The sequence below is a fragment of the Sminthopsis crassicaudata genome, chromosome 5 (genome assembly GCF_048593235.1).
Source record: "Sminthopsis crassicaudata isolate SCR6 chromosome 5, ASM4859323v1, whole genome shotgun sequence".
Taxonomy (NCBI): domain Eukaryota; kingdom Metazoa; phylum Chordata; class Mammalia; order Dasyuromorphia; family Dasyuridae; genus Sminthopsis; species Sminthopsis crassicaudata.
In genome coordinates, this window is record NC_133621.1 from 39,221,414 (window position 1) to 39,249,177 (window position 27,764).

The 27,764-nt window shown below is 37.7% G+C and overlaps 1 protein-coding gene across 2 annotated transcripts in view; it reads right to left on the reverse strand.

Moving 5' to 3' along the window:
• Positions 1–21,337, reverse strand: part of TOPBP1 (DNA topoisomerase II binding protein 1) — a 42,346-nt gene extending 21,009 nt beyond the window's left edge. The window contains exons 1-14 of one of the 2 annotated variants that reach the window (XM_074271187.1): positions 21,147–21,337; positions 20,761–20,851; positions 20,517–20,651; positions 20,268–20,411; positions 19,438–19,619; positions 18,376–18,572; positions 16,724–16,903; positions 15,759–15,913; positions 11,710–11,873; positions 11,316–11,560; positions 5,337–5,653; positions 4,380–4,555; positions 1,777–1,988; positions 11–294 (exon numbers count right to left, since the gene is read on the reverse strand). In XM_074271187.1, coding sequence (XP_074127288.1) covers positions 11–294; positions 1,777–1,988; positions 4,380–4,555; positions 5,337–5,653; positions 11,316–11,560; positions 11,710–11,873; positions 15,759–15,913; positions 16,724–16,903; positions 18,376–18,572; positions 19,438–19,619; positions 20,268–20,411; positions 20,517–20,651; positions 20,761–20,844 — 2,475 coding nt within the window. In that variant the 5' untranslated portion in view covers positions 20,845–20,851; positions 21,147–21,337. Of the gene's footprint in view, positions 1–10; positions 295–1,776; positions 1,989–4,379; positions 4,556–5,336; positions 5,654–11,315; positions 11,561–11,709; positions 11,874–15,758; positions 15,929–16,723; positions 16,904–18,375; positions 18,573–19,437; positions 19,620–20,267; positions 20,412–20,516; positions 20,652–20,760; positions 20,852–21,146 lie in introns of both variants that reach the window. The other variant, XM_074271186.1, reaches the window with a different exon arrangement.
• Between the last annotated feature and the right edge of the window lie 6,427 nt (positions 21,338–27,764).

Below are 27,764 nucleotides of genomic sequence, written 5' to 3' on the forward strand. Positions count from 1 at the left end.
GAGTTCTTACCTTTACATCAAAAGAAGGTTTGAAGAGTTTGTCTTTGGACAGAAATTTAGATGGTGTGTCAAGATGCAGGGAAGGCTCTTTTGGAAGTGGTTGTACTTCAACAGGAGGGACTGAGGATTTTCTAGTCTGCTGTGAGATCACAGTATGAAAAGTTTTACTCCGGAATTTATTTACATCTAAAGGTGTAACAGGTGGTTTTCTTTCAGGTTCTAGGACTGTACTAGAATCCTCTGAAGCATCTGAGTAAGTCTTGTCTATTGTCATTTGAGTTTCAAAGCTTCTTCCTGTAGGATTAAAAGAAATAATACAAATATGAACCAAAAAAGCTCTCTTTTGGTCTCTAATTCCCAATGATGGTCCCAACAATTTTTTTTTTTTAAACATACATTATTTGTGGATATAACAGTCTTATATGTCCTTTATAACAGTTAAGCCAAACTTAGGAACAAGATCTGACAATGGATGAATCATTCCAAGCCCTGTTACTAATAACTTTTCCACGGAAAGGAAGGAGGTAATGCTGCACTCAATTTACTATGCCCTTAGCTTAGAGTAAATGTGGGTATGTAGGAACAGGCTCACATCTATATCACTGAAAACAACTATTTTAGGAATTGCATCAGCTCAATCTACCTTGGGGGGAGGGGGAGAAAGGAGACCATTCAAAAATATTCTTTTAGCAATATGAATTTTTAAAATACAGCTTAAATATAATTAATGCAATTTACACATCTTTCTGTAAGAAAACTAACGTCCCCAACATAGCATGTTCTCCTTTTCATTATTTTTACGTCTGAATGATCCTCACAATATGTCTCATGTCTATTAGATATCTGCAGGTCACCAGCAGAGTCAAATTAAAGGTGTTGCATGTTTATGAATACTAAGAATGAACCGCACAGGTTGCTTATGTTTTTGGAGAAACAATTAAAGTTTAATAATCTGATCAAAGTTTATGTCTTTGTATCATTTTTGTTGAGTTGAGTAGTGGTGCAGAGAGCTGTTCCTAGCACTGCTCTCAAACCCAGATCTTTCAACAATTTGTCCTGAAATAACACCAATGAGTAAACGTTACATAGCAAATGTTCTGAATTTAGGACCTGTGAACTTAAAAAACAAAAACAAATTTTCTCCTATTTCAACAATAACTTGTTTTCCCAAGTAATCCCATGTTTTTTACCTTGAGTATTTAAAAACATTATTCTGAGAATGAGTCTATAGGCCATGGGCATCAGCAGACAGCCAAAAGGATCCATGATGCTAAAAGAGGTAAAAGACTCTTGATAGAGGGTTTCCATTCTATTTTATTTGAATAGTGGCAAAATAAACATGACCCAGACCTTCCAATTTTACCACTTGTTCTAATTCAGCCACTTAAAAATATTTTTAAGAGACTAAGGAAAGATTTTTAAACTGTTGTATATCTTGGAGGTTACAGATGACGAAAAATCTCTGTGCTTATTTCCAATCTCAAAGATGATTTAAAATAGCAAAGAAACTTTAACTTGACTTTAAAATATAGTGCCCAAAATACAAAAGCAAAAATCAAAGCTCTTCCTAGAACAGAGCCCTCAGTGCAATAGAATGTCAAGAGCTATGGGAACATATTATGTTTTTGAATCCCTTGCATGCAGTCATTTGACAAATTGATGATGTTACTTTGATTTTCATTTGCAAAAAAAAGAGGGTTTGAACTAGTAAATCTATAATTCTATGAATCAAGTAGTAATAGAAATATTCATAACAAAACAAAGTCAAATTGACACCTGGCTTGGGCAGATTTCCAACCATGAACTTGCATTCATCTGCTCTCTTCCCCAACTTTGCAGTCTCTAATATCCATGCCATAGACACTGCAGGTAATCCCCATTTCTGTGCAGCCTGATATTTAGAACCATCTGGTTGTTTCACTATAAGATGGGTACTGGCAAGCATGTCTTTCTTTTCACTGTCCTTGCGCACAAAGAATTCCTGAACTCTGAAATTATAAAGAGTATACATATAGACATTTAATAAGTTGACTTGAATAATACAATGACTTATGTGAACTGCACCAACCGAGGATACTTGGAAGAACTCAAAACTCAACTATATTTTGAGTTCTTCCAACTAAATAAAAATGCTACCCCCCCCAAAAAAAAGACTAGATATGACTACCTTTTTTTTAATACAAAATGCAAATGTTTCTGTAATAGCAAAAAAAAAAAAAAAAAAGTTTTAGCCTACACAATTATTTACCTACTTGATAATAGTAATTTATTATTAAGAGTAATATCTTATCCATAAAGCTGTTCTCAACTTTCCCAAGAACCAAGAGCTTTCACATACAAATCTTATTTGAGCTTCACAACAAAGCAGTCGAGAAAACTGAGGCAGAGATGTTAGGGACTTACTTACTGATATAGTATCAGCTGAATAGAAGGGAAATATGTACCATACTTGTTCTGTTGCAACCCTCAAGTAATGGGATAGCTTGCATGACTTTGTTAGATAGTATTAAGGAAGATAGCTAAATGTAAAGAAAGCTTGGAAGCTTATAGACAAAAGAACATATAATATAAACATATGCAAATTGCTTTGTGTCTATCTGAAATGGTAAACTGAACAATGGATGGGAGTATTCAAATCATCTGTCTGAGAAGATGTGAACAATTAGAACTTCAAAAAGCTCAGATTTTTTTCCCTTAAAATTCCCATTTGGTCTGGGAAAAGTATATTCTGAAAGCAATTTTTCAAGTTAGTCTGCCAGCCATGTAGCAACTAAGAGACAATGTGGTTTAGAGAGAGAGAGAAAGAAAGAAATACAAAAGCCTGGTATTAAGTCCTAATACTAGCACTTACTGGCTGTGCAACTATGGTCAATTTATCTCTATGCTTTGTTTTCTTTATCTAGAAAATGTCAATACTCTCTGCTTGTAAGAAGTTTTTCTTTTAAAAATTAATTCTTTTTTTGTTTTCCTTGTCACTTTCATTTCCAAACACCCTCCTTCTTCCCCATCCAGCTAGCAATTCCTTGTAAGGAAGAGAAAAGAAGATGGGGGGAGGAGAGAAGCAGTTTGACAACTCTCATGTTGCCAGAATCCAACATTATATATAATTTTCTACACTCAAGAGTTCACCCAACTTGTAAAGGAAGACAGCTGCATGTTTTTATCTCTTCCCTGGAGCAGAAATGAAGTCATTGTTAAGTACGAAGCTTTTGTTTTCTTGCTTTCTTAATTTTAAGACTGCAGTCATTGTGAGGACACTTTTCCTGGTTCTGCTTCTTTCACCTCTGCATCACTTTCCAATAAATCTTCCCAAGATGTTGACATTTTACTGGGGAAAAGGATAGGGAAGGACAAACAGGGCAAGAACACAGGAGGAACAAATAAGAGAGGCAAAGGAAAGATCTAGACAAAGCACAATAGGATGAAGAACAGATGAGAGAAGCTAGGGAAGGGCACCTAGAGGAGGGAAGGGGAAGGTGTTGGGAACTAAGGCTACAAAAGGAACCTGGAAACTGAATGGGGAGAATTTTAAATGCAAGGCTCAGGATCTTGTATTTTATACTACAGAGGGAACTGGATGCTACTAATGGAAATATAAATGAGGATATAAATACAAGCAGTTTTTGTTCTCAAGAAGCTTCTATTACAATGGGGGAGACTTTTGTGCTAGGAAATCGATAGAATGGTGAGTAGAGTCATCAATTGAGCCAGCTACAAAGCCCTTCTAGAAATACTAACACTAGCAGGGGAGGGTAGTTTTGTTAGCTGGCAAGATGTGCAAGGTAGATGGGATAAGTAAGTCTTGGACTGGCTAGAGAGTAAGTTAGGTGGATTTTCTTTCATTCACACCAATCAGGACAGCACCAGCCTTGGGTTGGGTTCCTAGGGAAGAGTGAGTGAGTCTTAGGGAAGAGTGAGTGAGGAGAATATGTGACAACTTTGCTGAAAGGAGATAAATATGAAGGAGAACGATGCAAAAGCTGTTGTAAAGAAATATTTTTGTAAGGTTAGTGAATGACTAGACATGGGGAGCTGAGGGAAAAGATGTCTTTAGCAATTCTAATCTTGGGGTCTGGGAAAATCATAGAGCCATGAACAGAAACAAGAGTTTTGGAGGTGGGGCAAATGTGAAGACAGTTAATCCTAATCTCCCTTCAATTTTGGACATATCAAATTTGAGGTACCAATAAGACACTGAGTTGAAGATAATATTTATGGGGGTGGTGGCCTGGAATGGATCAGATTCACACACAGCCTGCTTGTTCAAACAACACTTCCTTCACGCCATTACTTTATACTCATATATTGCACACACAAAGACAAATTCTATTTCACATGTAAGAGTCTATTTAAGGTTACTTGCTAATGAGAAGGCATACCTTGCTCCAAGCAGGTTTGCTAAATATACCAAGGAATCTTTCTCTGCTCCAACAAATTGGCTGAATGAAAGAACACAGTTTTCTAAAGGCATACCACTTCCTTCCAAGACTGGTACTGGTGTGAAAAGTGGATTTGACTCTGGGTCAAAAAGGTTTTGTTGTTCAATACAAGTAATCTTACAAGAGAGAAAACAAAAACAGGAATAAGCTATCAGGGTGTAATGCAAATTCAGTTGTAAAAACTCTTGTCCAAATGGGACCCATTAATTATCAGTGCAAAATTTAACTTTGTTCTCAACATAATTTCAATCTTATATGTATATGTATTTATAAATGCATACATACAAACATATGCACATACCTTTACTGAAAATAAATAAAGAAAAAGGCTTTCAATGAAGTAAACAAGCACAGTAGATAGAAAGGTGGCTTTGGAGTCAGAAAGACCAGGGTTCAAGTCCTGTCTCTGATACTTATTACATGGGAAGCTCTGGGCCAATCGCTAAAGTAAATTCTCAGAATCTTTGGTGTTAACAAGGAGAATTTCCTCATCCATTCATTGTAATAATGAAATCACAGATTTGATGGAAAAAAAAATTCCCTTCCTTATACAATATAGAGAAATTTATTAAAGCTACTTCATGAATGAAATAATAAGGTTCATCAGACTGGCCCTCCTTTAGATCATGAACCATGCTTTACAATTGTCCCCCTCTCCCAGAGAAGGGTCACTTCCAGAAAGCCAATTACTTTAAATTTCAATATTTACTTTATTTCTGAATCTAACACCTCCCCAGGGGTTAGTATAAAATCTATCAATTCATTACAGCAGAACTGTATATGCAATAAACAATCAACAACCAAAAACACCAGTATCCTTTAATCACAAATTCTGATCATTGTCTATTTTTAACAATGTTACTCGCTGATGTTTCAACTGCTACAGTTTCCTCTTACCAGCCATGTATTTGTAACAACTTCTCCTACAGTTGACTCCACTTCACACCCCAGTAAAGGAACCACAGCATAGTCAGCAATAGTTCTGCTTTGGAGGGGCAGAATTTTTCCAGCATTTTCTTTAATAACGTCGGCAATGCAAGATTCATCTTCTTCACTAAAACCCACAACAAGGAACTTCTTCCGGATAAACAAACCTTCAATAATTGTAGAGGTCTCAGGCAGTGAACTGTGGCTGAGGAAAGACTGGTTATCCCCTTGTACAGTAGTTTGAGTGGAATCATTAAAGATCCCAGTTTCCAAGTTCTCGCCTTCATCTGAAAAGAGAAAGGGAAAAAAAATTTTCTCAATGAGAGCAAATTCAGATTCCAACTATAATATGTTGCTGGAGTTAGTATCATGTGTCACATAAATGGCTTTTTTTCAGGAATTCTCATGTACTCTGAAGAACAATAATATTCAATTAAAGAGTGACAGCAGTAAAGAGAAAAAAAATTTTAGATAGCACATTTGCCAATGAACAATAACAAAAGAACCACGGTACATTTAGCCATCTCAATCCTCAAGGTGCTCTCCCACCCCTGCCACTTCTCTCAGAAGAAATGGCCAGAGAGATAAAGAAGAGACAGATCAGATCAAGCACACATCAAGAAATCCAACATGGAAGTGATATGATGTTGAAAAAGCTGAGGATTTTCCAGATATCCTAAAGAAGGGAAAATATTGAACAGATATATTATTATGTATATATATCTACTGTATTCCCCTCGCAACTGAGAAGACCAGCTGGAATCAGAAAGAATGTCTAGAACTGTAGCCTCATTTTATAAAGGGATAAAGTGAGGTCCTAAACTTAAATGAAATGCTTAAAATCAGAACAGAAAGAAGCAATGCTGGAACTTGAACTCAGGTTCTAGGACTCCAAATTCTATACTTCCCCCCCCCCCCCCCCTGAGGCTGGGGTTAAGTGACTTGCCCAGGGTCACACACAGCTAGGAAGTGTTAATTGTCTGAGACCACATTTGAACTCAGGTCCTCCTGAATTCAAGGCTGGTGCTCTATCTACTACACCATCTAGCTGCCCCCCACCCCTTTTCAACTAAATCACACTTGTTTCTGAGGAACTTGTGATAAAGATACTTGAAGTGTCAAAACAAATTAATGATTTGCACAAGAAAAATTTGCATGTTAGCTATTAATATATTTACATTGTAACATATATACATATGTATATATTGAACAGGAACTGAAGATAAGCAATAAGTTGGTCCTAAGATAAAAATAAATGAGGAAGAAGTCAAGACTAATGGGCATATTGTAAAACTGCCTCCGTACTTTCAACAATTCCAATGTATTTCCCAACTTTTTAACCCTAAAATCTTCCCAATGATGCCTTATGTGGATGCAAATCATTATAAGGGTCAAAAACTCTGAAGATTTAACTTAAAAGCTGACTACTATTATCAAGGAAACTTATTATAGAGGATGAGGCAAACAAACCAACAACTAATTGGAAAAGAAAGGACATCATCAATATAAAGCTGAAGGTGTATACTGGTACCTGTAGGCTCATTTTTAAAATTAGGAAAATTTTTGTTGTCTAATATGTACATTTCCCATATTCTTCCTTTAAGCCCTTTTCAGAGGGCAATACTTTTTAATAAAGAATTTTTTAAAAGCGGATGAAATAAGTCCCCCAAACCAATAAACAGACCCCAAAAGTCTGATATTACAAGTTATATTTTATATATGAATACCCACTTGTGAAAATAAAGGAGATATCTTTTTATATAACTCTTTTATGGTAAAATCTGTCTGGTCATTATAATTTTGTAGCATTCAGATTCAATTCTTTTTTTGTAGTTCTTCTCATTTACATTGTGGTAACCACTGGTAGAGCAATAAACCTGGAGTTAATATCTGAGTTCAAATGTGGTTTCATATACAAGTTATATAGCCCTGAACAAGTCACTTAACTTTGGTCTGCCTCAGCTTTCTTATCTATAAAATGGAAATAATCTCAGGACCCACCTCCCTGTGTTGTCATGAGGATCTAATGGGATCACTTTGGCACACAGTATAAGTGTTATATCATATCAACCATCATTACTATATGTGTGTGTGTGTGTGTGTGTGTGTGTGTGTGTGTGTGTGTGTATATATATATATATATAAAATTTTCTCAGTTCTACTTATTTTCCTATCAGCTACTTCAATGGAAGTGTTCAATTCAGGACCATGAATATAAAACTAAGTCTAAAATAAGTACATAGAGACTGTAATTAGGTGATAATTCAGTTTGCTAATGCTATAGGACATCTAAGAACTCCTGGTTTTCAAAAATATGTGGTGTAGAATTCTAATTTGGCCACTTTATTCTTCTATTTGATCCTACTTTCCCCTGTAGCTATGATGTCAAGTGTATTGGATTAGAACACTTTGCGAAAAGCTATAGGACAGTTATATATATATATAGTTCCTAATTTGAATCAGCTTGATATTTTCCATCAGCTCATACAGGTCTCCTCTTTATTCTCCATGCTTATTCTTCCTTATATCACACTCATATCCAAGCCAATCATGTTTCAGTTTGTTTTGTCAGCCCATTGCTGGGCCCTACTTTGCTTCGGGGTCCTTACTGCTCCCCTGGCTGTAAGAGGGTGGGTCATCTGAGTGATTTCCTCACCAAGTCCAGGATACTCTTGGGATAACCTCATCATGCTGTAAAAGATACCACTATGCTCACTGTGGTATCCCATCACAGGTCAAATATCTTCTTTCTCACCCAGCTGTGGGACTTATCAGTTTTCTCTACTGAGTTCCTGTATTGGGCACCTTCCCCACCCACAAACCATATCCCCTCCTACCATTTACTTTTTGGCTTATATGTGTGTTTTCTCCTTTCCCATTAGGTTATAAACTTTGAGAGACTGTCTTTTTCTTATTTGTATCCCCAATATTTAGTTAAGTGCCTAAAGCTTATAAATATTTATGCCTGTGGAACATTTCTTTTAGTCATATACCTTGGGGTACATACAGAGGAAAAGGTACTCATAGATAGTTTAGATATTTTCTTTGCATGATTCAAAATTGATTTCCAAAAAGTTCTACCAATTTAGTTCCACCAAAAATATCTTAGTGTGTCCATATTTCAACAACCTTTCTAACAAAGATGGGAATTGCCCATCTTTAGTAATTTTTCTCAATTTACTGTATTAGCATGGAATATCAAAAGATCTAGACAAAGGTCTATAAAATACTATACTAGATAAAAGACATAGATAGTAATCACAGGATGAGAAGGCATGGATAGGATACATTAGATGGGAGTGCCTGCATGATGAAATTACAAATAAATCAAATATTACTCTGCGTGTATGTGTGTGTGTGTGTGTGTGTGTGTGTGTAAGAACTTAACAGGATTTTGGTTATATAAACTTAAGAGGAAAACAACTCCTGAAATTATCCATTTCTTATAAATCTCAAGAAAATCAATATGGCATAGGTGAAGAGAGAACCAGCCTTGGAGTCAAGAAAAGCTGGATTCAGGTCCCCCCTCTAAATAATATTGGATGTGTGACCCCACACAAGTAATAATCTTAGAATGTTAGGTAGAAGAAGTTTCCTCAACAAGGAATCACAAATAAAATAAACTGCAGTACTGCTGAAATTTCTACTTGTTTCACAATGAGGCTGGAATCTCTAAACATAACACGTAACCTAAGTGTGGTCAAGAATTCCCAAAGGTTCATTCTTTAGAATAAGGTTGAGCTGGGGGGAAAAAAAAAAAAAAAAAAAAAAAAAAAAAGGCTAACTGGACCAATGTCCAGTAAATGGCCACAGACCGTAAATCTCATAAAATAAGTTTATGTTCTCCAAAGTGCACTTATTGACATTGAAGAATAAAAGTTTCAAATTCCTAATTAAAATCACAATATCCATGAAAGCAACAAGTGGCAAAAACCATAGGAAGAAAAACTTTTTTTTCTTTGCTGAGGCAATTGGGGATAAGTGACTTGCCCAGGGTCACATAGTCAGGAAGTGTTAAGTGTCTGAAGCCACTGAGGCCACAATTTGAACTCAGGTCCTCCTGACTTCAGGGCTGATTCTCTATCCACTGTACCACTTAGATGCCCTGGAAGAAAACCATTTTAAGACATTCTAGCCAGCCTGCAAACTCCTCAATCATGCACCATTCTTTCATATCCTTATCAAGATTTAGCACACTTCTATGCCAGAGAAAGCACTTAAATATTTATCATTTATAAAACATGCCTGCCAAACTTTCCTAATGAGTTATGATAATTTTCATCTTCTTTATGAAGATGGCTCCTAAACTTGTATGTCCAGGCCCAGCCTCTAGCTTGACCGTCTAGTCTCATTTGAACTAATCTCCCCAATGGCTATCTCAAGTGGATATCAAGGATATCCTTGAGGTATCTCCAACTCAACGTGGCCACCATAGAACTCATCACTTTTCCCAAATCCACCTTCTTCCCAACTTTTCTATTTCTGTTAAGGATATCACTGCCCTTCTAATCACTTAGAGTCATCCTCAATTGGATTCTCCCTCAACTCCACATATCCAATCAGGCTATCTTGTCATTTCCACTTCTACCACATCTCTTACATCCATCTCTTCTCTACTTACAACCACCACCTGAATGAACTCAGAATTACACATTACATGCTTATTTTAAGCACTGTGCTAAGTGATGGGGATGCAAACACAAACATAAAATAGGCCCTGCTCTCCAGAAACTTGTATTTCAGTAGGGGAGACAAAAGACATAGGGGGATAGAATCTAGGAGAAAGGAGTTTTTTTCCAAGCTTCTCCCTACTCAAATTCAATAATTCTACATGGCTGCCAAAATTCCCTTTTCAATTAATTTCAGTAACTCCCTACTAGCTTCTAGGATCAGCCATAAAACTCCTATTTGGCATTTAAAGTTCTTTCCAAGCTGGTCTCATTTTTCCCTCTTTCCACTCTCATAAGACTACATTCCTTCCTCCTATGTAACAATGATCCAGACAAAACCAGCCTCCATGATAGTCTATTCCATAGCTATATAACATGACACTCAGTTTCCTAAAAGACTTGGCCTAAACAACACCTTTTGCATGAAACGCTATCCCCCACATGATTATTTTTTATCTTCTTTGTGTCCACCTCTACATGTGCAGAATGTATTCCTTTTCCTTTAGAATCTAAGCTTCACAACCAGTGGGTCCTACTTAGCTTTTTTCTTTTTTTATCCCCAGCAACTGGCACAGCACTTGACACACAGCAGATGCTTTAAAAATTCTTGTTGAAGACAGGAGTTTGTCTTACTTGACTAATATATTTCTGCTTCAGGTTTTTGTTTAATTGGGGAGGAGAGAGGGGAAAGAACAAAATAATTAAAAAGAAAAAAAAAAACTTGGATTGCTTGGGGACTGAGGGATATTGAGTTCATCCACAGAGCTGTTTTATTGTCAGGACTTTCAAGAAGCAGTTATTAGTCAAAATTAAAAACCTACGTACAACGTACAGAGGCTGCTCATTGCCGTGACCAGTTTTTAAATCTTCAAAAGTTGTTTTAAAAAAAAAAATCAATATAAAAGCATATTTCAGTTTAGAAACCAAAACATGAATCCACACTATCCAAGGTTTTAATCTTAGACTAAACTATAATGAGATACAAATAAAATTTACTGGATAGAGTACTGATGCAGCTGGGAATTAGACTTGGCTTTTAGTTTCAGCTTAGCCAACAAGGAAATAAACTTTTAAAATACCCCTTTAGTATCCGAGTTTCACATTTATAAAGTAGATTAACAACTTCACTCTATCTCACAGGAGTGTTTTAAGGACAAATAAGCTAAAGTAAAATAAAAGTTGATTTTTTAAAAATCAAATAACAGTGACATAACAATTTTGGAAAGTTTTAAGAAAGTTATAATTCTCATAAAATCAATCTGACTTATACAAATCTTACCTATCATGTGATCATTCACATACTGGGAAAGTAAGTCTTCATCAGCTTTCTGATGTTTCTCTGGGCCCACAAATTCTTTCTTGGAAAAACTGTTATTTCTTTTCGAAAGGGCTGATTTCATTCCTGGCTGATCTGAAACAGTTATCTCCACTGGCTGGTAATTCAAATGAATATATGGCTCCTCAGAAAGCAGATAACCTTTACTAAAACATTCCAGTAGCCATTTTGGTCCCACTACATGAGGCCTATGAAAACAGTAAATACAGTCATAATCTGTTACTTGAAACATGAAGACCATTCTTTGTTCAACTGGCCTTCTTTACAGAATTTTTATAGCTATGATTATAAGTCATTATCACCATGGAAAGTCTGTAAAGTAAAAAATAGTCAGAACCTGTGTGTTGATTTAGTCCAAAACTGTTTTAATTCATCATCATAATCTCCAACAATAACATGGGTCACATCTTCATTGAGCTGATTAAAACGAACTCCACCACCACAATTAATAAGTCTTCTCAGTTTGTCTAACTTTCTGCCACTAAAACCACAAAGGTATATCTGAAAAAAAAAAAATAAAAATAAAAATAGTTTTAGACTAAGATTTTTGGTTCCGTTCATAATCTAAATTCCACATAGCCCTTTATGAGCACAAGTATGCTGTTGGATTGGCAAAATCTACCCCCAGGATAACATGATCATGGCTCACATTTACACAGACCTTTTAAGGTATACAAAGCATTTTCCTCAAAATAATTTTGTTGAGAGAATTTGCACAAGAACTGATATATAATCCTCTTTTTACAAATGAGGAAATAGGAGAATTAGAATGACAAAGTTAAGTGTCAGATCAATTACTTATTCAGGGCTTCTGTTACCCTTTCTACTACACTAAGCTGCCTCCTAAATCAAAGCTATTTGTTGGCCTATTTCTCTTGAGAACTTGATGTTTTTGCTAATTTAAGTTGCACTAGGTCTTTTAAGTCCTATCATTGTAGCAAAAAAGAAATGTTCCCTAACCTATGCAATGCCTATTCCTTCCTCTCCACTGTTGGTCACATACTTTGCCTGCGATACCCACTTTACTTTTTTCTTCATTATGCTTATTATGTCTTTTTTTCTAAGATTCAGCTCAAGTCCTACCCCAATCTGAGCCTCTTCTCAAGAATACTCATTTACAGTGGTTTCTTCTCTCATACCTTTTGTCTGCCTCACACTATTAAAACTTTGTTATATATTTAATATGTCCACATGGAACCCATTCCTGTCTCTGAATCCCAACCCTCTTACTTAACTTCCTTTCCCCATTTTTCATCACCCTTCCAATTCATTTAGGTTTGAATTTTTGGTGTCCTCTTTGACTATTTTTCTTCATCTCTACAACCATCAGTTGTCATATCTTTTCAATTCTATCAGTACAACATTTATTTATTGTTCTATCTTTACTAATATGACCTAATCCGGGTCTTTTTATCTCCAAGTACCTTGATTACTCTCACTACCTAACTGGTCTCTTTTTTGCCCTCCCCAAACCAACATCCATAAAGCTGCAAAATGATATTCCTACAGCATAGGTCTTTTTTGCTCCACTCCTTAGGAAGCACCAGTGGTTCTCTAAAGCCTCTAGAACAAAAAATAAACTATTTGACATTTAAGTTCATTATAAGTGAAAATAAATCATGTCATATTTATTAAGTTCAACTATAAAATAGAAGGAACCCAGGAGGCTAGAGTTACTGGATCAGAGAGTAAATAAAAAGAAGACCAGATGACAGGAAGGTTCAGGTTATGAAGGACTTTATAAGCATGAGTACTTTCTAGGTAATGACAGTGTCACCTCAGGGGAGTATACAGGAAAAATAACAAAACAAACAACAGGATTTAGCAACAGAATGGATATGGAGGAATAGCTGAGAGTGAGGAATCAAGAATGACTTTTGGTTGCAAAGTCTGGAACAATGGTGATGCCCCTGACAGTAGTAAAAAGAAAGGAAAAGGTAAGTAATTGGGAAAGAACATATTAAGCTCATTTTCAGACATGTTGAGTTTAAGGTATCTAAATTTTACCCAAGATGTTTAATAGTCAGTCATTTAATAAACATTTGCTAAATGCATCCTTTGTCCAGGCACCATGCTAAGCTTGGTGATACAAAAAGAAGCAAAAGACATCCTTACCTTTAAGGATCTAAGAGGATAGACAACAAGCACACAATTATGTACAAACAAGCTCTATACAGGACAGATGGAAAATAATTGAGGGGGAAGGCACTAGAATTAAGAGATAAGGAAAAATTTCCTGTATAAGATGGAATTTAGTTAGGATTTAAAAGAAGTCTAGGAAGCCAATAAGTAAAAGCAAGAAGAATAGAGAATCCCAGGCATGGAGGACAAAGAAAGAAAATGCTCTGAGCTGACAGAGAGAGAGAGAGAGAGAGAGAGAGAGAGAGAGTCAGTCTTGTTTGTTAGAGGAATAGCAACCAGTGTCCCTGGATCAAAAACAATGTGTATGTGTGTGTGGGGGTGTAAAATGTAACAAGAGTACAAAGTTAGGAGAGATTCAGATTATTAAGGGCTTCCAATACCTAACAGAACTTTGTATATAACACTGGAGGTAATAAGTAGTCGTTGGTTTTACTGATTAGGGAGGCAACATGATTGATCTGTACTTCTGAACTGAAAAATCACTTTAGTAGTTTGGAATAGGCAGAGACTCAAAGCAGACAAAACCTGTAGCAGTTACTGTAATACAGTTACTGTAATAGTTCAGAAGTAATGAGAATCTATATGGGGGGAGGGGTAATAAATGCCAAGAAGGGGAGGCATATTTAGGAGAGGAAGCAAAGATGAAATCAGCAGGAAAGGGAAGGAGGGAGCAAGAGAATTTAAGAATCATCAGCATAAAGATGGTAATTAAATCTATAGGAACTGATGAGATCACCAAGTGAAGTAGTATAGAAAAGAATAAAAGATCCAGAACAGAATCTTGCGAAATCTACAATTGGAGGACTAATCTGGAAAAAGATCCAGCAAAGGAGGTAGATAGATAGGTATGGTCATCTTAATCCTTATCTTTCTTGCCCTCTCTGTGCTTCTGTCACTGCTGATCACCCTCTTTTTCTGCATACTTTTATCTTCTGAAGGTTTTTATCATACTCCTCTCTCTCTCATTTTCCTCCCACCTCCTGACTCTACATCCAGATTACGCCCACTAACTACAGGTATTCTCCAAATTTCTGTCCTGGGCTCTCTTCACTCAATGGTATCATTAATTCTTATTCATTCAACTCTAATTTTTTTTAGATCTATTCATCTAGCTCTAAATTCAAGCTAGAATTATCAGCTTGAACTAGATGCTACACAAAAAACTTAAATTCTACATGTCTAGAACACAACACAGTAATCCCCCTCCCCCCAAAAAAACCTTCCCCTCATCCAAACTTGCCAATTACTATGAATGATTCTACTACTTTCTCAGTCACTTAGCTTCTTACTTGAATTCACTATACATAACCAACTTGTTGTCAAGTCCTACTATTTTGTACCAAATAATCTCTCTCTCACATCCGTCCTCTTCTTCTCTCTGCTCATGCAGAGACTTTGACAGCAAGCTTGCAGATTCATCTTTCTGCCTCAAGTCACTGCCTATTCTTATCCCCATTCATTTTTTTGCTTGGCTGCCAAAATGATCTTTCTAAAACACAAGTCTGCCCATATCATGATCCTTCTTGATATATTCCAATATCTTCCTACTAACCCAGGATTAAATATCAAATCCTCTGTCTTTTTAAAGCCATTTACAAAGTATCCTTGTTCTTACATTTCATTCTCCTCCATCACGTACTCTAGGAATAAGCATCACTGGACTTTTTGCTGCTCTTCACATAGGGCATTGCCATCTCCTGACACAGTCTATACTTTATTTATTTATTTATTTTTGGGTGCTGAGGCAACTGAGATTAAGTGACTTGCCCAGGGTCACACAGCTAGGACATATTAAGTGTCTAAGGCCAGATTTGAACTCAGGTCTTCCTGACTTCAGAAGGACTGGTACTCTATTCACTGTACCACCTAGCTGCCCTATGATACTTTTTCAATGAGAATATATGCCTGGAATTCTCTCCTTCCTGATTTCTAATCCCCAGATTCCACATTTATTTCAAACCCCATTTTCTGCAAAAGAACTTTTCTGTCTCCATTCTGATCCTCCACTTTATAGTACATTTGTATCTTCTTTGTAGAGAATTGTTTGTATGTTGTTTCCTGCATTAAATTGTGAACTCTTTAGGTACAGACTGTTTTTGTCTTCCTTTGGATCCTCAACACTTAACTGCAGTATATGGGACATAGTAATTAAATAATACTTGCTGATTGGATGCAAAGGCCACAAATATAAGGCTAATTAATTAAAATGCATTAAGTATCATAAGAGTTAATTTACAAACATACACGACAGCCATCTAGTAAATCCTCAGGTGCTTGAAATGCGCTGATATCCAGATTTTGTAGATTTTCAAGAAGAGATCCCAATTTGTTGTTCATAACTGAGTTATGTGTAGACTCATTAATGCAACTTGAATTGATGTTAGATATGTGACTGACATCTGAAAGAGTACGACCTACATATCAAAATGTAATGAAGACAAGCATTCATAAATGAAGATAAATAAATCAGGTCCTCACTGATTATGTTTTTCCCCCACTGAACTTGATTTTGCAATCGAAAAGGATTTTTACTTTTCAATAAGATTCAGCATTTTAGCTAGAAGACAAAATATGAAAAGGGAAAAAAAAACTAAATGTGTTATACTACAGAAAGCTAATTTCATTTAAAAGACATTATTAGAATTCTTTCATGCTCTAATAGAAAATCCTCTCCCTTCCCCCACAAAGGCAAATCTTCTAAGTGCTAGATTTAAGGGCTTAGAATATTTTGGAATTAAAAAAATTCCAACTTTTAAGATATGTCACTCCATCAAACAAGTTTTAACATGAAAAGTTGAATATGACACCAACAAAAATGAAGATAACAAACTATAACATGTAATAATATTGAAAATTAAACATGAAATTCAGGAATAATTTTGAGTATTTGAAGAATTTGTTTTTTATATTTCTGTCAGTTTTCTTCAGCTTTTCCATGGATCAATAGTGATATAATAAGCCTAGCTGTCATATATCACAAAAACAAAAAACCTAAGCCCTTTATAATTTTGACAACCTATTTTTTTTACTATCCAATTATAAATGAAAGAAAATGGAATAATGTATTGAATTTTTAAGTAAAAAAACATCTTAGTAAAACTAATTAAAACAAATTTTTTCATTCAACTAATCAGTACAGAGAAAAAAAAATTACTTCATTAAATTATGGTTAGAGAAGAAAAAAAAAAAAATTATGGTTAGAAACTTACCACTAGCTTCACTATTCTGGTCAGTAGGAGTAGAAGTACCTGGTACGCTCTTTATTTCTGATCTAGGCTCTATCTTGTACTTGGCTTCATCTTGACAGAAGCCCTTCTCGATACTGTGAAAAAACCACTGGATTGTCACACAATGTACATTCCATCTCTTGGCACATTCATATTTCTGACCTATCAAGTATAATATAAGAAAAAAAATTACAATCTACTAAAAATTCCCTTTATAAAACTTTTTAAATTCTCAAGCATGGGGATAAAAAAAACTGAATTAAAATCACAGTAACAGAAAATATTATGACACAGAGACAATAATTTTTAACACTGTAAGTAACTTACTGTTTTAAAAACAAAAATTATTCTAATATCAAGTTGATTCAAATTAGAATCAATTCTTCACATAACTTTTTTTTTCTCCAAGTGTTTTAATAAAATATACTTCACACCATAACTGTAGAGAAAATGGGATCAAGTGGAAGAATAAAGTGGCCAAATTAGATTCGGTGTCAGATATTCTTGAAAACCAGGAGTTCTTAGATGTCCTATAGCATTAGTAAATTGAAAAATCATTTAATTACAATCTCTGTATTATAGTCATTTCAGACTTAGTTTTACATTCATGGTCCTGAATAAGAACATCTCTTCCATTGAGGCAGTTCAGCAAACACAAGCAAAGATAATAAGAAAGGAAGCACAGTAGCAAGTTCCCCTCTCAAGTCTATTTGTACAGATATTGAAAAGCTCAGAAAGATATTTATGGGAATTCCACATATAGGTCTTTATCTTAGTGAGAAGCAGCACAGGGAAAGAAAAGAGCATGGATTAGGAGTCAGAAGACATGGTGTAGATTCAGAATCTGTGACCTGAGCTCACTATTGGTGCTGACCGCAGGTAAGTCATTTAGCTTTCCTGAACCTCAGTATCTTCATCTCTAAAACACAGATAATATTTACACTATCTACTTGGTAGGAAGTGTGGTAAAGAAAAATTTATTTTATCAATTCTGACACGAATATGAGAATCTGCTATTCTTTAGCAACATACTAGAGTCCAAGTTATTTTATGTTAACTTATCTATCAAGTTTTTTTACATTCTTTGCTGTCAATAGCATATCCTCTACTTCCTTTGGTCCCTGGCTCATCATTCTTGGGAAGTACCCATGCACACAGAACACAATCATTCAGTGACTGGACTGACCCTTAAAACAGAACAAGAATTAATTCTCCAATTTGATAAAGTAACTAATGTTTAGCCAGGAGTAACAAAAATTAGTCAATTTAGTTAAAAAACAAACAACGTTAGCTAATAATATAGAAAACCATAAGATTTGGGAAAGGACTAAAAATGCTACCTACTCTTTTTTAATATAACCAGCAGCATGATAATGTATTATTACAAAGCAAACTTCCAAGCAAACCATATTACCCATATGGTATTTTAACAAAGGAACAAACAAAAAAGACACCAGTTATCATCTAGTCATTTTTCAGTCACGTCTGACTCTTCATGACTCCACTCGGGGTTTTGTTGGCAAAGATGCTGGAGCGTTTGCCATATCCTTCTCCAGCTCATTTTACGCTGAACTATCTAACTACCCTCAATCTGACATCAGTAACAAAAGTTATTTTTCTGGAAACATTTTTACCTTTTGGTTCATGAACAATGAGGTGTGTGCATTCATTCATTTTCAGCTGTCCCATATATCGACCTCCATTCTCAACAGTAAGTCGCTGAACTTCCCTTCTATCCAAACTGCATAAACCAGTCACGCAGATAGTACAGCCGAAAAATAAAGGGCATTTGAAATCTTCCATATTTACATCTGTTAATTTTGTCATACATCTGGGGAAAATCAAAGTAGCAGAAGGAAAACCAGTTGCTATACAATAAAAATTAGACAAAAAAATCCTCAAAATATTATGAAAAATTTTACTTGTTAGAAGCAACTAATATTGTATCCATTATTTTCTTCTAGTGTTTTAGATTTACTGCAACATATTCAAAGTCATAAGATGACTGAGAAACACTCAGAAAAAAAAAAATCTGAATCCAAATTTTCTTAGGAAAAAAAAGTGACTGTTACACTTCACAACCTCTCTCTAAATATACTACCCCAAAATTCCAAATTTCACACTAAGTGTTTTTATCCAGAGATTTAACTTTAAAACGTTTCAATTTAAAAGCTTGAAATTACCTTCATACATCTCTCACTTAATCACTGCTTTGCAAACAATTAGGAATGTTTTGGCTAATTCTTAATGGCAATTTATACTCAACATAGCCTACCCTCTTTGAACCTGATATACATGTGGGCAATTCTGGGAATATGGTGATTCCAAGGAAAGTAAAAGGAGAGACAGCAGGGACCTCAGATGTCATCTAATAAACCTCTTCATTTATGAGGAAATGGGAATCCCAGAGGGGTGAACTTTTTAGCTGGACATTCAAACACATTCCAATGAGCCGAAGTGCTCTGACTCCAAACTCAATCCTCTTTTCCACATCATACTGCCTACCACAGGCACTCATCAACATTCTGTGCCTAAGAAACTTTTACCCTTTTGAGTCTGGAAAAAAGAAGGGTGTTGAACTAAGATGTTGAGTGACTAAAGAGAGAAGACAATCACAAAACTTTCTCCAAGGAAACCTTCAGATTGGCTTATGTGATTCATATGTAATTTTCTAAGTCTTACAATAAACAACTTACTTCTCTTGTGACTTCTTCCATAACTCGTGTACCCAAGAAGGAAGCATAACAGGTTTCCCTAGATTTGCAGCCACTAAATATTTTTTGCTGCCGACTTCTCCAGCAATAAGGTGAGTTACTGATATACTCAAGTCTCTGCAAACTCGTCCACCCATCATTTGTACATATTTGTGAACTTCTTTCTGGAGACCAAAGGGAGAGAGAAGTATGTCATCCTCACTATCATCAATTTTCTACAGCAACCACTACATTATATCCACAACAAGTTCATATTTAATCACCATAACTGTTAAAATGTTTTTCAAATGAACAATTTACAAAGAAAAATCATTCTTTGTATGATTACAGGGTCTATTAGAAGACATAGTTCACAAGTCTTTTTTTTCCCCATTAAAAATCCTACCTCTAACCAAATTTTCAGAGTATTTAGAACCATATCATAAGGAGAGAAACACTGCTTTGAATGAGGACTTGTGGCCACTTTGCTACAGTGGCTGGAGCAAGACTTGGGCATCTATGATCTGAAGGGTTATCAGGCGCAGAAGCTAAGGAGTATCAAACTGCAAGTCCTGTTGAGTGGACCAAGGGGTCACAACTTTTGCATGAGAGTAACCCGCAGGGATTTGGTTATATTGCATTGACCGTGTTATCACAAAACCTCTTTGGTTCGGATGACTTGTGCTGGGTATTCCGCTATCACCTTTTTAACCTTTTATATTGCTAAACCACAGCCCTCCAGTCTGCAGGATGGGAAACCAGATTCAGAAGGTTCGGAGTCTCGCTTCGCCAGAGATTCCTATAACAAGGTACACTGACGTTCCCGTTCTTACCCTCGTTTCTTTGTCGAGGCTTGTGCACGAAATGGTGACATCGGCCATGACCATGTTATACACCGGGTACTCCGCTTTGGGGACGCACCGCTGGTGCTGCATGCAGAAGATAACCACCTGCGGGCCCACGATCCTGCAGCCAAGCTGGGGAGGACACGCAGGCGTCACTCAGGAGACACGGGCGGCCCTCCCGCTCCTTCCCCTTCGCGGCCCCTCCCCCACAGCGGGGGACCCCGGGGCACCAAGCACCTTTTTGAGATGATCAAAAACGAGGCCGCTGAAGGGGTCGCAGATGTAGAGCGAGCGGTCATTGTGGCTAATGGCCAGCGCCTCCTGCTCCGTGATGGTCTGCAGGTACTCCTCCGACTGGAACTCCTTCATGGACTACGGGGAGAATGGACCAGAGGCTGCCCAGCCGCTCCAAGCTCCCGGGATCTCCTAGGACGCGCCCCGCCCGCCCCCGAGTTCCCGCCCCGGCCCCCAAGACACTCACCCCGAGGGCCGCGAAGAAGAAGTCCGAGTTCCCCGGCGCCTTCACGAACTTCACGTAGTACGGCTCTCTGTCATTCTCGGACATCGTGTACCTAGGGAGGCGGAGGCGGAGGGATCACAGACTGCTTCGGGGAGGAGGAAGCGCCGGCCACGGGCGGCCGGGAGGGGGCGGGGCCGGCGGAGGCCTCTGGGGGTTCGAGCTCCAGCTGTCTCCCCGCCCGGCCCGGCCCCAACCCCGCTCCTGCGACAGCAGACCAACGGCAGCGCCCGCCCCGCCCCGCCGTCCGTCCGCAACCCCTCGAGTCAGCGGCTCTGCCCCGCTTGCCTCTCGGGCTCAGAGCGGCCACACAACGGTCGCTCTCAACGCCGCCCGCCGCTCTCACTCACCACCCCGGGGCGCCGACGTCCTGAGGCGGCGGCGGCGGTGGCTGCAGACCAGAACGAGGCTCGGGGGTGAGGCAGCCGATGAGGCGTGCGGAAAAACCCAGCGCGCGACTGGGACGTGAGGGGGAAGGGACGCGAGCAACCTCGGAGTCCCGGGGCCGAGTTTCGCGCCACTCTGAGGGCTTCCTCTTCCGTCAGGTGGCGGAAGTGACGCAGGAGGAGGCGTGTGCTGAGGAAGAGGAAGAGGAAGATTCCCTCCGCTGCTCAGCTAAATTTATTTGCCAGCTCTCGTGTTTTCCCACCGGGCGGAAGTGGCTCGATTCCTCACTTCCGGGGAGAGGAAAAGGCCCGGATTTAGGCTCCTGCTTCGGCCCCTCCCTAGTCTCCGATGTTGTTTTTCCTAAACCTAACCCCGGAGGTTTGCCTGGCCCGGATTGTGGCGAGGCAGCGGGGTCAGGAGCCCCGCAGAGCGAGCCCTCGCGGCCGGCGGGACCCTGACCGTGGCCGGACGAGGCGGCGCCTGTTGAAGGCCCCGGAGCGTGGGGGAGAGCGGGAGGAGGGTCTGACTTGGTTTTGCCAAAGCTGTGCCCTTCTCTCCTTGCGGTGTCGCTTAGTTGTGGCCGGTTTGAGGTTTTCTGGGCAGGGACTGAGGAGGTTTGGACCCCCGCTGCTCCCGGTGGGCCCGAAGTTAGTGGCTTTGAGAGCCCTGAAAGGGTCCTTCGATGGTCGCAGGTCTAAAAGCGAATTTACTCTTTCCCGAATCATTCGTTGCAAAATGAAAGTCATTGTTGGGTAGAAGGCGCACAGACCTCTGGGGGATGGGGCGCCCAGGCTCCTCAGCCCCGATCTCCTATTGGAATTGGCAGCACTTTGAAGAGGTGCTTTTTGACCAGGATTTCTAATTGAATCGAAGGCTCTGGCACCCCCGAAAGATAACCGATCTGGGGGAACGTGCCTTCCCAGGGGGCGCTGGGACTCCGAGGGAGCACAGATCAGGAGCATAACTTCAGGAGAGGGAATGGTTGTTTCTCTCCCCCTTCAGGATGGCTTGCCATTTCCCTCTTCGGGCCATCTTACAGATGAGGAAACCGAGGCATCAGATTTAAGTCGGGAAGAAGAGACTGTGCTCCAGGAGGTGGGGGTGGGGGGAATAAGGGGATAGGGTTGTGGGTGTGCAGAGCATCCTTCCTCCTCCTCCCTCCCCTTCCCAGAATAATTAATTTTGTGTGGGGAAAAAAATGATGATGACTTTTACCGGCATCAGGACCGGTGTGATGAGTGGACCAGTACTTGACATTGCTGCAGGCGAGGGCCTCGTTCTTGTGCTGGGCCTGGCGCTCTGACTCAGACCTGGTGAGTCTTACAGGCGCAGGCTTCTCGTGGGAGCCCCGAGACCTGGCCATTCACCTTGCCCCCCCCCCCCCCCGTGGGTGTGGAACCTCTGCCTTTCACTGGGGGTGGCGAGGCCCCCTGCCCAGGAGGCCGATCACGCCTGCCTCTTGGCCCGATTTGTGCACTTGGAGCAATTCGTGGTTCAGAGGCTGATACAGCAAAAAGCTGTTGACACTTTTCCCAAAGATAGTGAAGATGTAGAGTGGGCTAAAGAAAAGGGTGACATGGCAACAGATAAAATTACTTCAAATAGTAAATTGGTCAACATGCTGAGAGCAGAAGTTATGACTAGCAAATGATTATCTCAAAACTGAATCAGGAAAATCTTTTATTTCTGCCTAATTATCTTGAATTATTGAAAGTCTCAGCCAAATTCCATACTACAAGAAAAACTCCAGCCAGTTACTTGGTTTTCCTTATAAATCAAATTAAAAAAAAAAATTATGACAAAGAGAACCTACAGTCTAGTGGGGGCCTGGACTTGAAATTTAGAGACAGGTGATGAGGTTTTTTTAGTTTTAAAAGACACAGAAGTGGACAGATTACAGGACTTGGAATCAAGAAGATGGGTGAGAATCTTGCCTGAGACACCATGTGACCCAGAACAAGTGACAGCCCCTATGATCCTAAGTTTCATCCTCTAAAATGGGGGGAGGGGTGGGAACAATAGGACCTACCTAAGAAGATTATTTTGAATCTAATGTGACTATATGTTTCTGTATATAACTATACAAATGCTGGCTATTATAAGTAGCCGTTCAGAGAGAGCAGAGTCAAGGTGGTAGAGTTGAAAAAAAAACTTTTAAAAGTATCACTTGCCCACCATAGCTCCTTGAGGAAGAACTAAAAAATGTACCTGACCTAATAAAGCAAAGTCATTTATCAGGATCAGAGAAGCTTTGGGAAATAGATTTCTAGACAATGAGGATGCCATGAGCTCACATAGAGGAGCATTCCAACATCTAGGGACTCAAAGAGGCCAAGACAAAGCAATTGGGCAAGAAACACGGAACAAAAAGAAACCTTGTGTAAGCACTGGTGAATTGTTATCCACTACCGGGTTCTGGGTCAGAGAAAAACAGGAGCATGGGCCTTAGTATCTCTAAATCTGCATAGCGTCTCAGCAAGTCGTTAGTGGCTGAGTTAAACAAAATCTGTTGAAAATCTTAACCAGAAGCAAGCTAATTGACAAGCAAACCTGAGTCTGGACTTAACTGTTGAGTTTAGATAAAGAAGGCAGTGAACGGATCCACCCCTGGATCACACTACTGTGAGAGTATTGAAAACTTGCAGGCCCCCACCTGGAGCTGGGACATCAGCAGAAAGATGTAAGGACAGAAGCTCAGCCTAAATATTCTTCCCAGTGTGTAGAGCTCAGTACTGATATAAAGTTTAGAGTCACGAAGTAGACTGAAAGAGCAAATAAAATAATAATTTAACCAAGGAACTAATTATACATAATATATATATATATGTATATATATATGTATGTATATATATATATATATGTGTGTATATATATATATAAAATTTCTAGAAGAACTCAAAGTTCAAAATTCTAAAAACCAAAGAGGGAAATTCTGTGAAGATGATGGAATAAGGCAGGAAATTACTTGACTCTCCTAAATCTCCCTACAAAAAAATATAAAGCATTTTGAGTGGCAGAAATAATTTAAAGACGGGCAAAGCAATAGTCCATCTGAGTAAAATAATGTCAGAGATAGTTCTTCAAGATCTCCTGGAGCAATAATTTGACTGGATTGAAGTGCAAATACCTCTAGGCAGATACAAGGGAATCAACAACAAACCTCTAGGCAGCTTCTGGAATTTTCACTCCAGACAGCCTTGGGTTTGATACCATTAGAGCCTGGGAAGCTACCCATGCTAGATGCTGGATACGGGTGCACTCATCTGATGCAACCTTGGGCTGTAGCTATGGCTGAAGAAGAATGAATCTATCCGGTGAGTAGTCTCAGAGGGCAAGGAGCCTGCTAGCTGTGGATACTTGCACAGTCTCTGGTTTTGGTTCAGGGCAGAGAGGTGAGCTGAGGCTTCCAATTACAGAAAGGATCACAGGGAACAAGAGTGATTGAGGTGACAGTGTTGCAGAGGGATCTGGTTGTGACTCAGAGCCTGAGAGAAATACCTGAAGTTAGGCCTCTGGATAGAGCTCAGAAAAAAACAGCACAAAAAACCTGAAAACTGAAATATTATTCCACACCTGGGGACTAGAGCCCAGCAAAAAGCAGACAGAGAATAAGCCACTAAAAACCCCACGAAACCCCAACAAAAAAACTCACCATCACCACCAAAAACACCAATTATAAAATGAGTAAACAAAAGAGAACTCAACCATACACAGTTACTATGGTGACAGGGAAGATCTAGATTCAAACTCAGAATAATAAAATTAAAATAGCTTCTATCTCAAAGTAAAAAGTAAAATGATTCCAGCCCAAAAAGTTTTTGGAAGAGTTTAAAAAGGATTTTAAAAATCAAGAGAAGTTAAAGAAAAATAAGGGGGGGGGAAGGTAATGCAAGAAAATTAATAACAATTCAACCAATTGGAAAAAAAAAAAAAAGATCCAACTGTTTAGGGTAGAAAATAACTCCTTAGAATTGGATGAAGAGAAGCTAATGCCTTCATTAAGACACCAAGGAATAATGAAACTAATATACTTATTAGCCAATAATAATGAAACTAATAAAAATAAGAATGAAAAAATAGAAGAAATTGTGAAACATTTCATTAGAAAAACTGACCTGGAAAACACAGATACTGTAAAAATTGTGTACTCCCTGAAAGTTATGATCAGAAAATAAGAGATTAAGGAAAATTGTCCCGTAATTTTAAAAGGAAATGGTAAGACAAATAGAAAAATCTATAGATTACCATCTGAAACAGATCCCAAAATAACTTGCAAGAATACCATACTAAGTTTTGAAGCTCCCAGGTCAAGGAGAAAATATTACAAGCAAGTAAAAGAAAATGATTTAAATACTGTGGATTTGAAGATTGAAGGTCATGGAGCAATATATTCTGAAGAGGTAAGGAGCTGAGTTAACAACCAAAAACAAAAAAAACACCCAACAAAACTATTTTCCTGAATAGAAAAAAAATTGAATATTTAATGAACAAAAAGAACTTTTAGGTATTTGTGGAGAAAAGATTAAAACTAAATGGAAAATTTTACCTATTAGATTTAGGAGAAACAATAGAGTAAGCATTAAAGATCAATTATAAAAGACAAGGTCAAAATCTTATATGGGAAGACATGTGTAACTTAAGAATGTTGTGATTTGAGCAGGATTTCAGAAGAACCTGGAAAGACTTATATGAAGTGATATGAAATAAAATGAATATCAGATAAAAATTGTATACAGTAATAGCAATACTGTAGATGATTAATTGTTAATGACTTAGCCATTCTCAGCAATACAGTGATCCAGGACAATTCCAAAGGTCTTATAATGAAAAATTGTATCCATTTCCAGAGAAAGAACTGATGAGTTTAAATGCAGGTTGAAGCATACTTCATTTTATTTTATTTTATTTTTCTGTTTGGGTCTGTGTCGTTTTTCACACTATGACTAATATAGTAATAATGTTTTGTATAACTGAACATACATGACATAACAAATTGCTTACTATTTCAGGGAGGGATAGAGAAAATATAGCCCCAAATTTATAAAAAAAAAAAGTTAACTCTACATGTAACTGGGAAAGTTTTTTTTAAAAGCATGTTATTATTTGAATAATTTGAAAGAGCATACATAGATAGCTTGACATAGAGTTGAGTATGATGGGATGATCCTAAAAAAAATAAAATTGGGTAGGGAAGAGGAAAAAGCAAAAATCTCATATAGATGAGGAATGAATGGAAGAATTGCAATACTGTAAGTTGAAGTGGGACTGGGGTGCTAGAATCTTAATCTCATCAGAATTAGGTTAAAGAGAAAATAATACACATCTAGAAGAGGACAAAAGTCTTAATTTACAGAGAAATAGGTTAGGGAATAGGACTAGGAAGAGACTCTTAGAAGGGTGGGTAGAATTAGGAAAAAGAGTAAAGGGAGAGAATAAGGGAAGGGTTCTTAGAAGTGTGGATTAGAAAGATAGTGATTGGAGATAATTTATACATTTGAGGGGGGGATAAGGTGAAAGGAGAGAAGGATAAATGGTGACAAAAATAGAATGGAAGGAAATGCACAAGTAGTAATTATAATTTTGAATGTTAATAGAATGTACACACCCATAAAATCGAAATGAATAGCAGAATGGATTAAAAAACAGAAGCTGACAATATGTTGTTTATAAAAAACAAATTTTAAAATGATACAAATGGAGTAAAAATAAAAGCTGGAATAGCTTCAGCTGATTAAAAAAAAGCAAGAGTAACTTCATGATCTCAGAAAAAGTTAAAAGATAAAAACAGAAGATGCCATAGTAATATCAATACTAGATCTATATACTTCAAATGATATGTAATTCAAATTTTTAAAGAAAAAGCTTAATTGCAGATGGAAACAGATTTTTCTCTCTCAAAACCAGATAAATATAACGAAAAGAAATTAGACATGAATCTTAGATAAACTAGATATGATAGGTATCTAAAGAAGATGGGAAACCAGGAGATCATTTTACACTTCCAACAATACAGTATGAGAGTATTCTGATGGAAGTGGATATATTCAACAAGAGAAGATCTAATTCAGTTCCAATTGATTAATGATGGACAGAATCAGCTACACTCAGAGAAGGAATACTGGGAAATGAGTGTAAACTGCATTTTTGTTTATCTTCCCAGGTTATTTTTACCTTCTGAATACAATTCTTCCTGTGCAACAAGAAATTCAGTTCTGCACACATATATTGTATCTAGGATATACTATAACATATTTAACATGTATGAAAGTGCCTGCCATCTAGGGAAGAGGGTGGAGGTAAGGAGGGGAAAATTTGGAACAGAAGTGAGTGCAAGGGATAATGTTGTAAAAAATTACCCATGCATATGTACTGTCAAAAAATGTTATAAAATTGATTTAAAAATTTTTTTTAAAAATGGGAATAGAAAGGAATAAAGCTTTTTCTAATTGGTACATAGTATCTTTATAAAAACTGACTATATTAAGACACAAAAATTTTGTAGTTGCAGAAATATAGAATGATTTTTAGTTCACCATGCAATAAAATTATATTTAAGGGAATTAATTTAAAATTAATTCAAG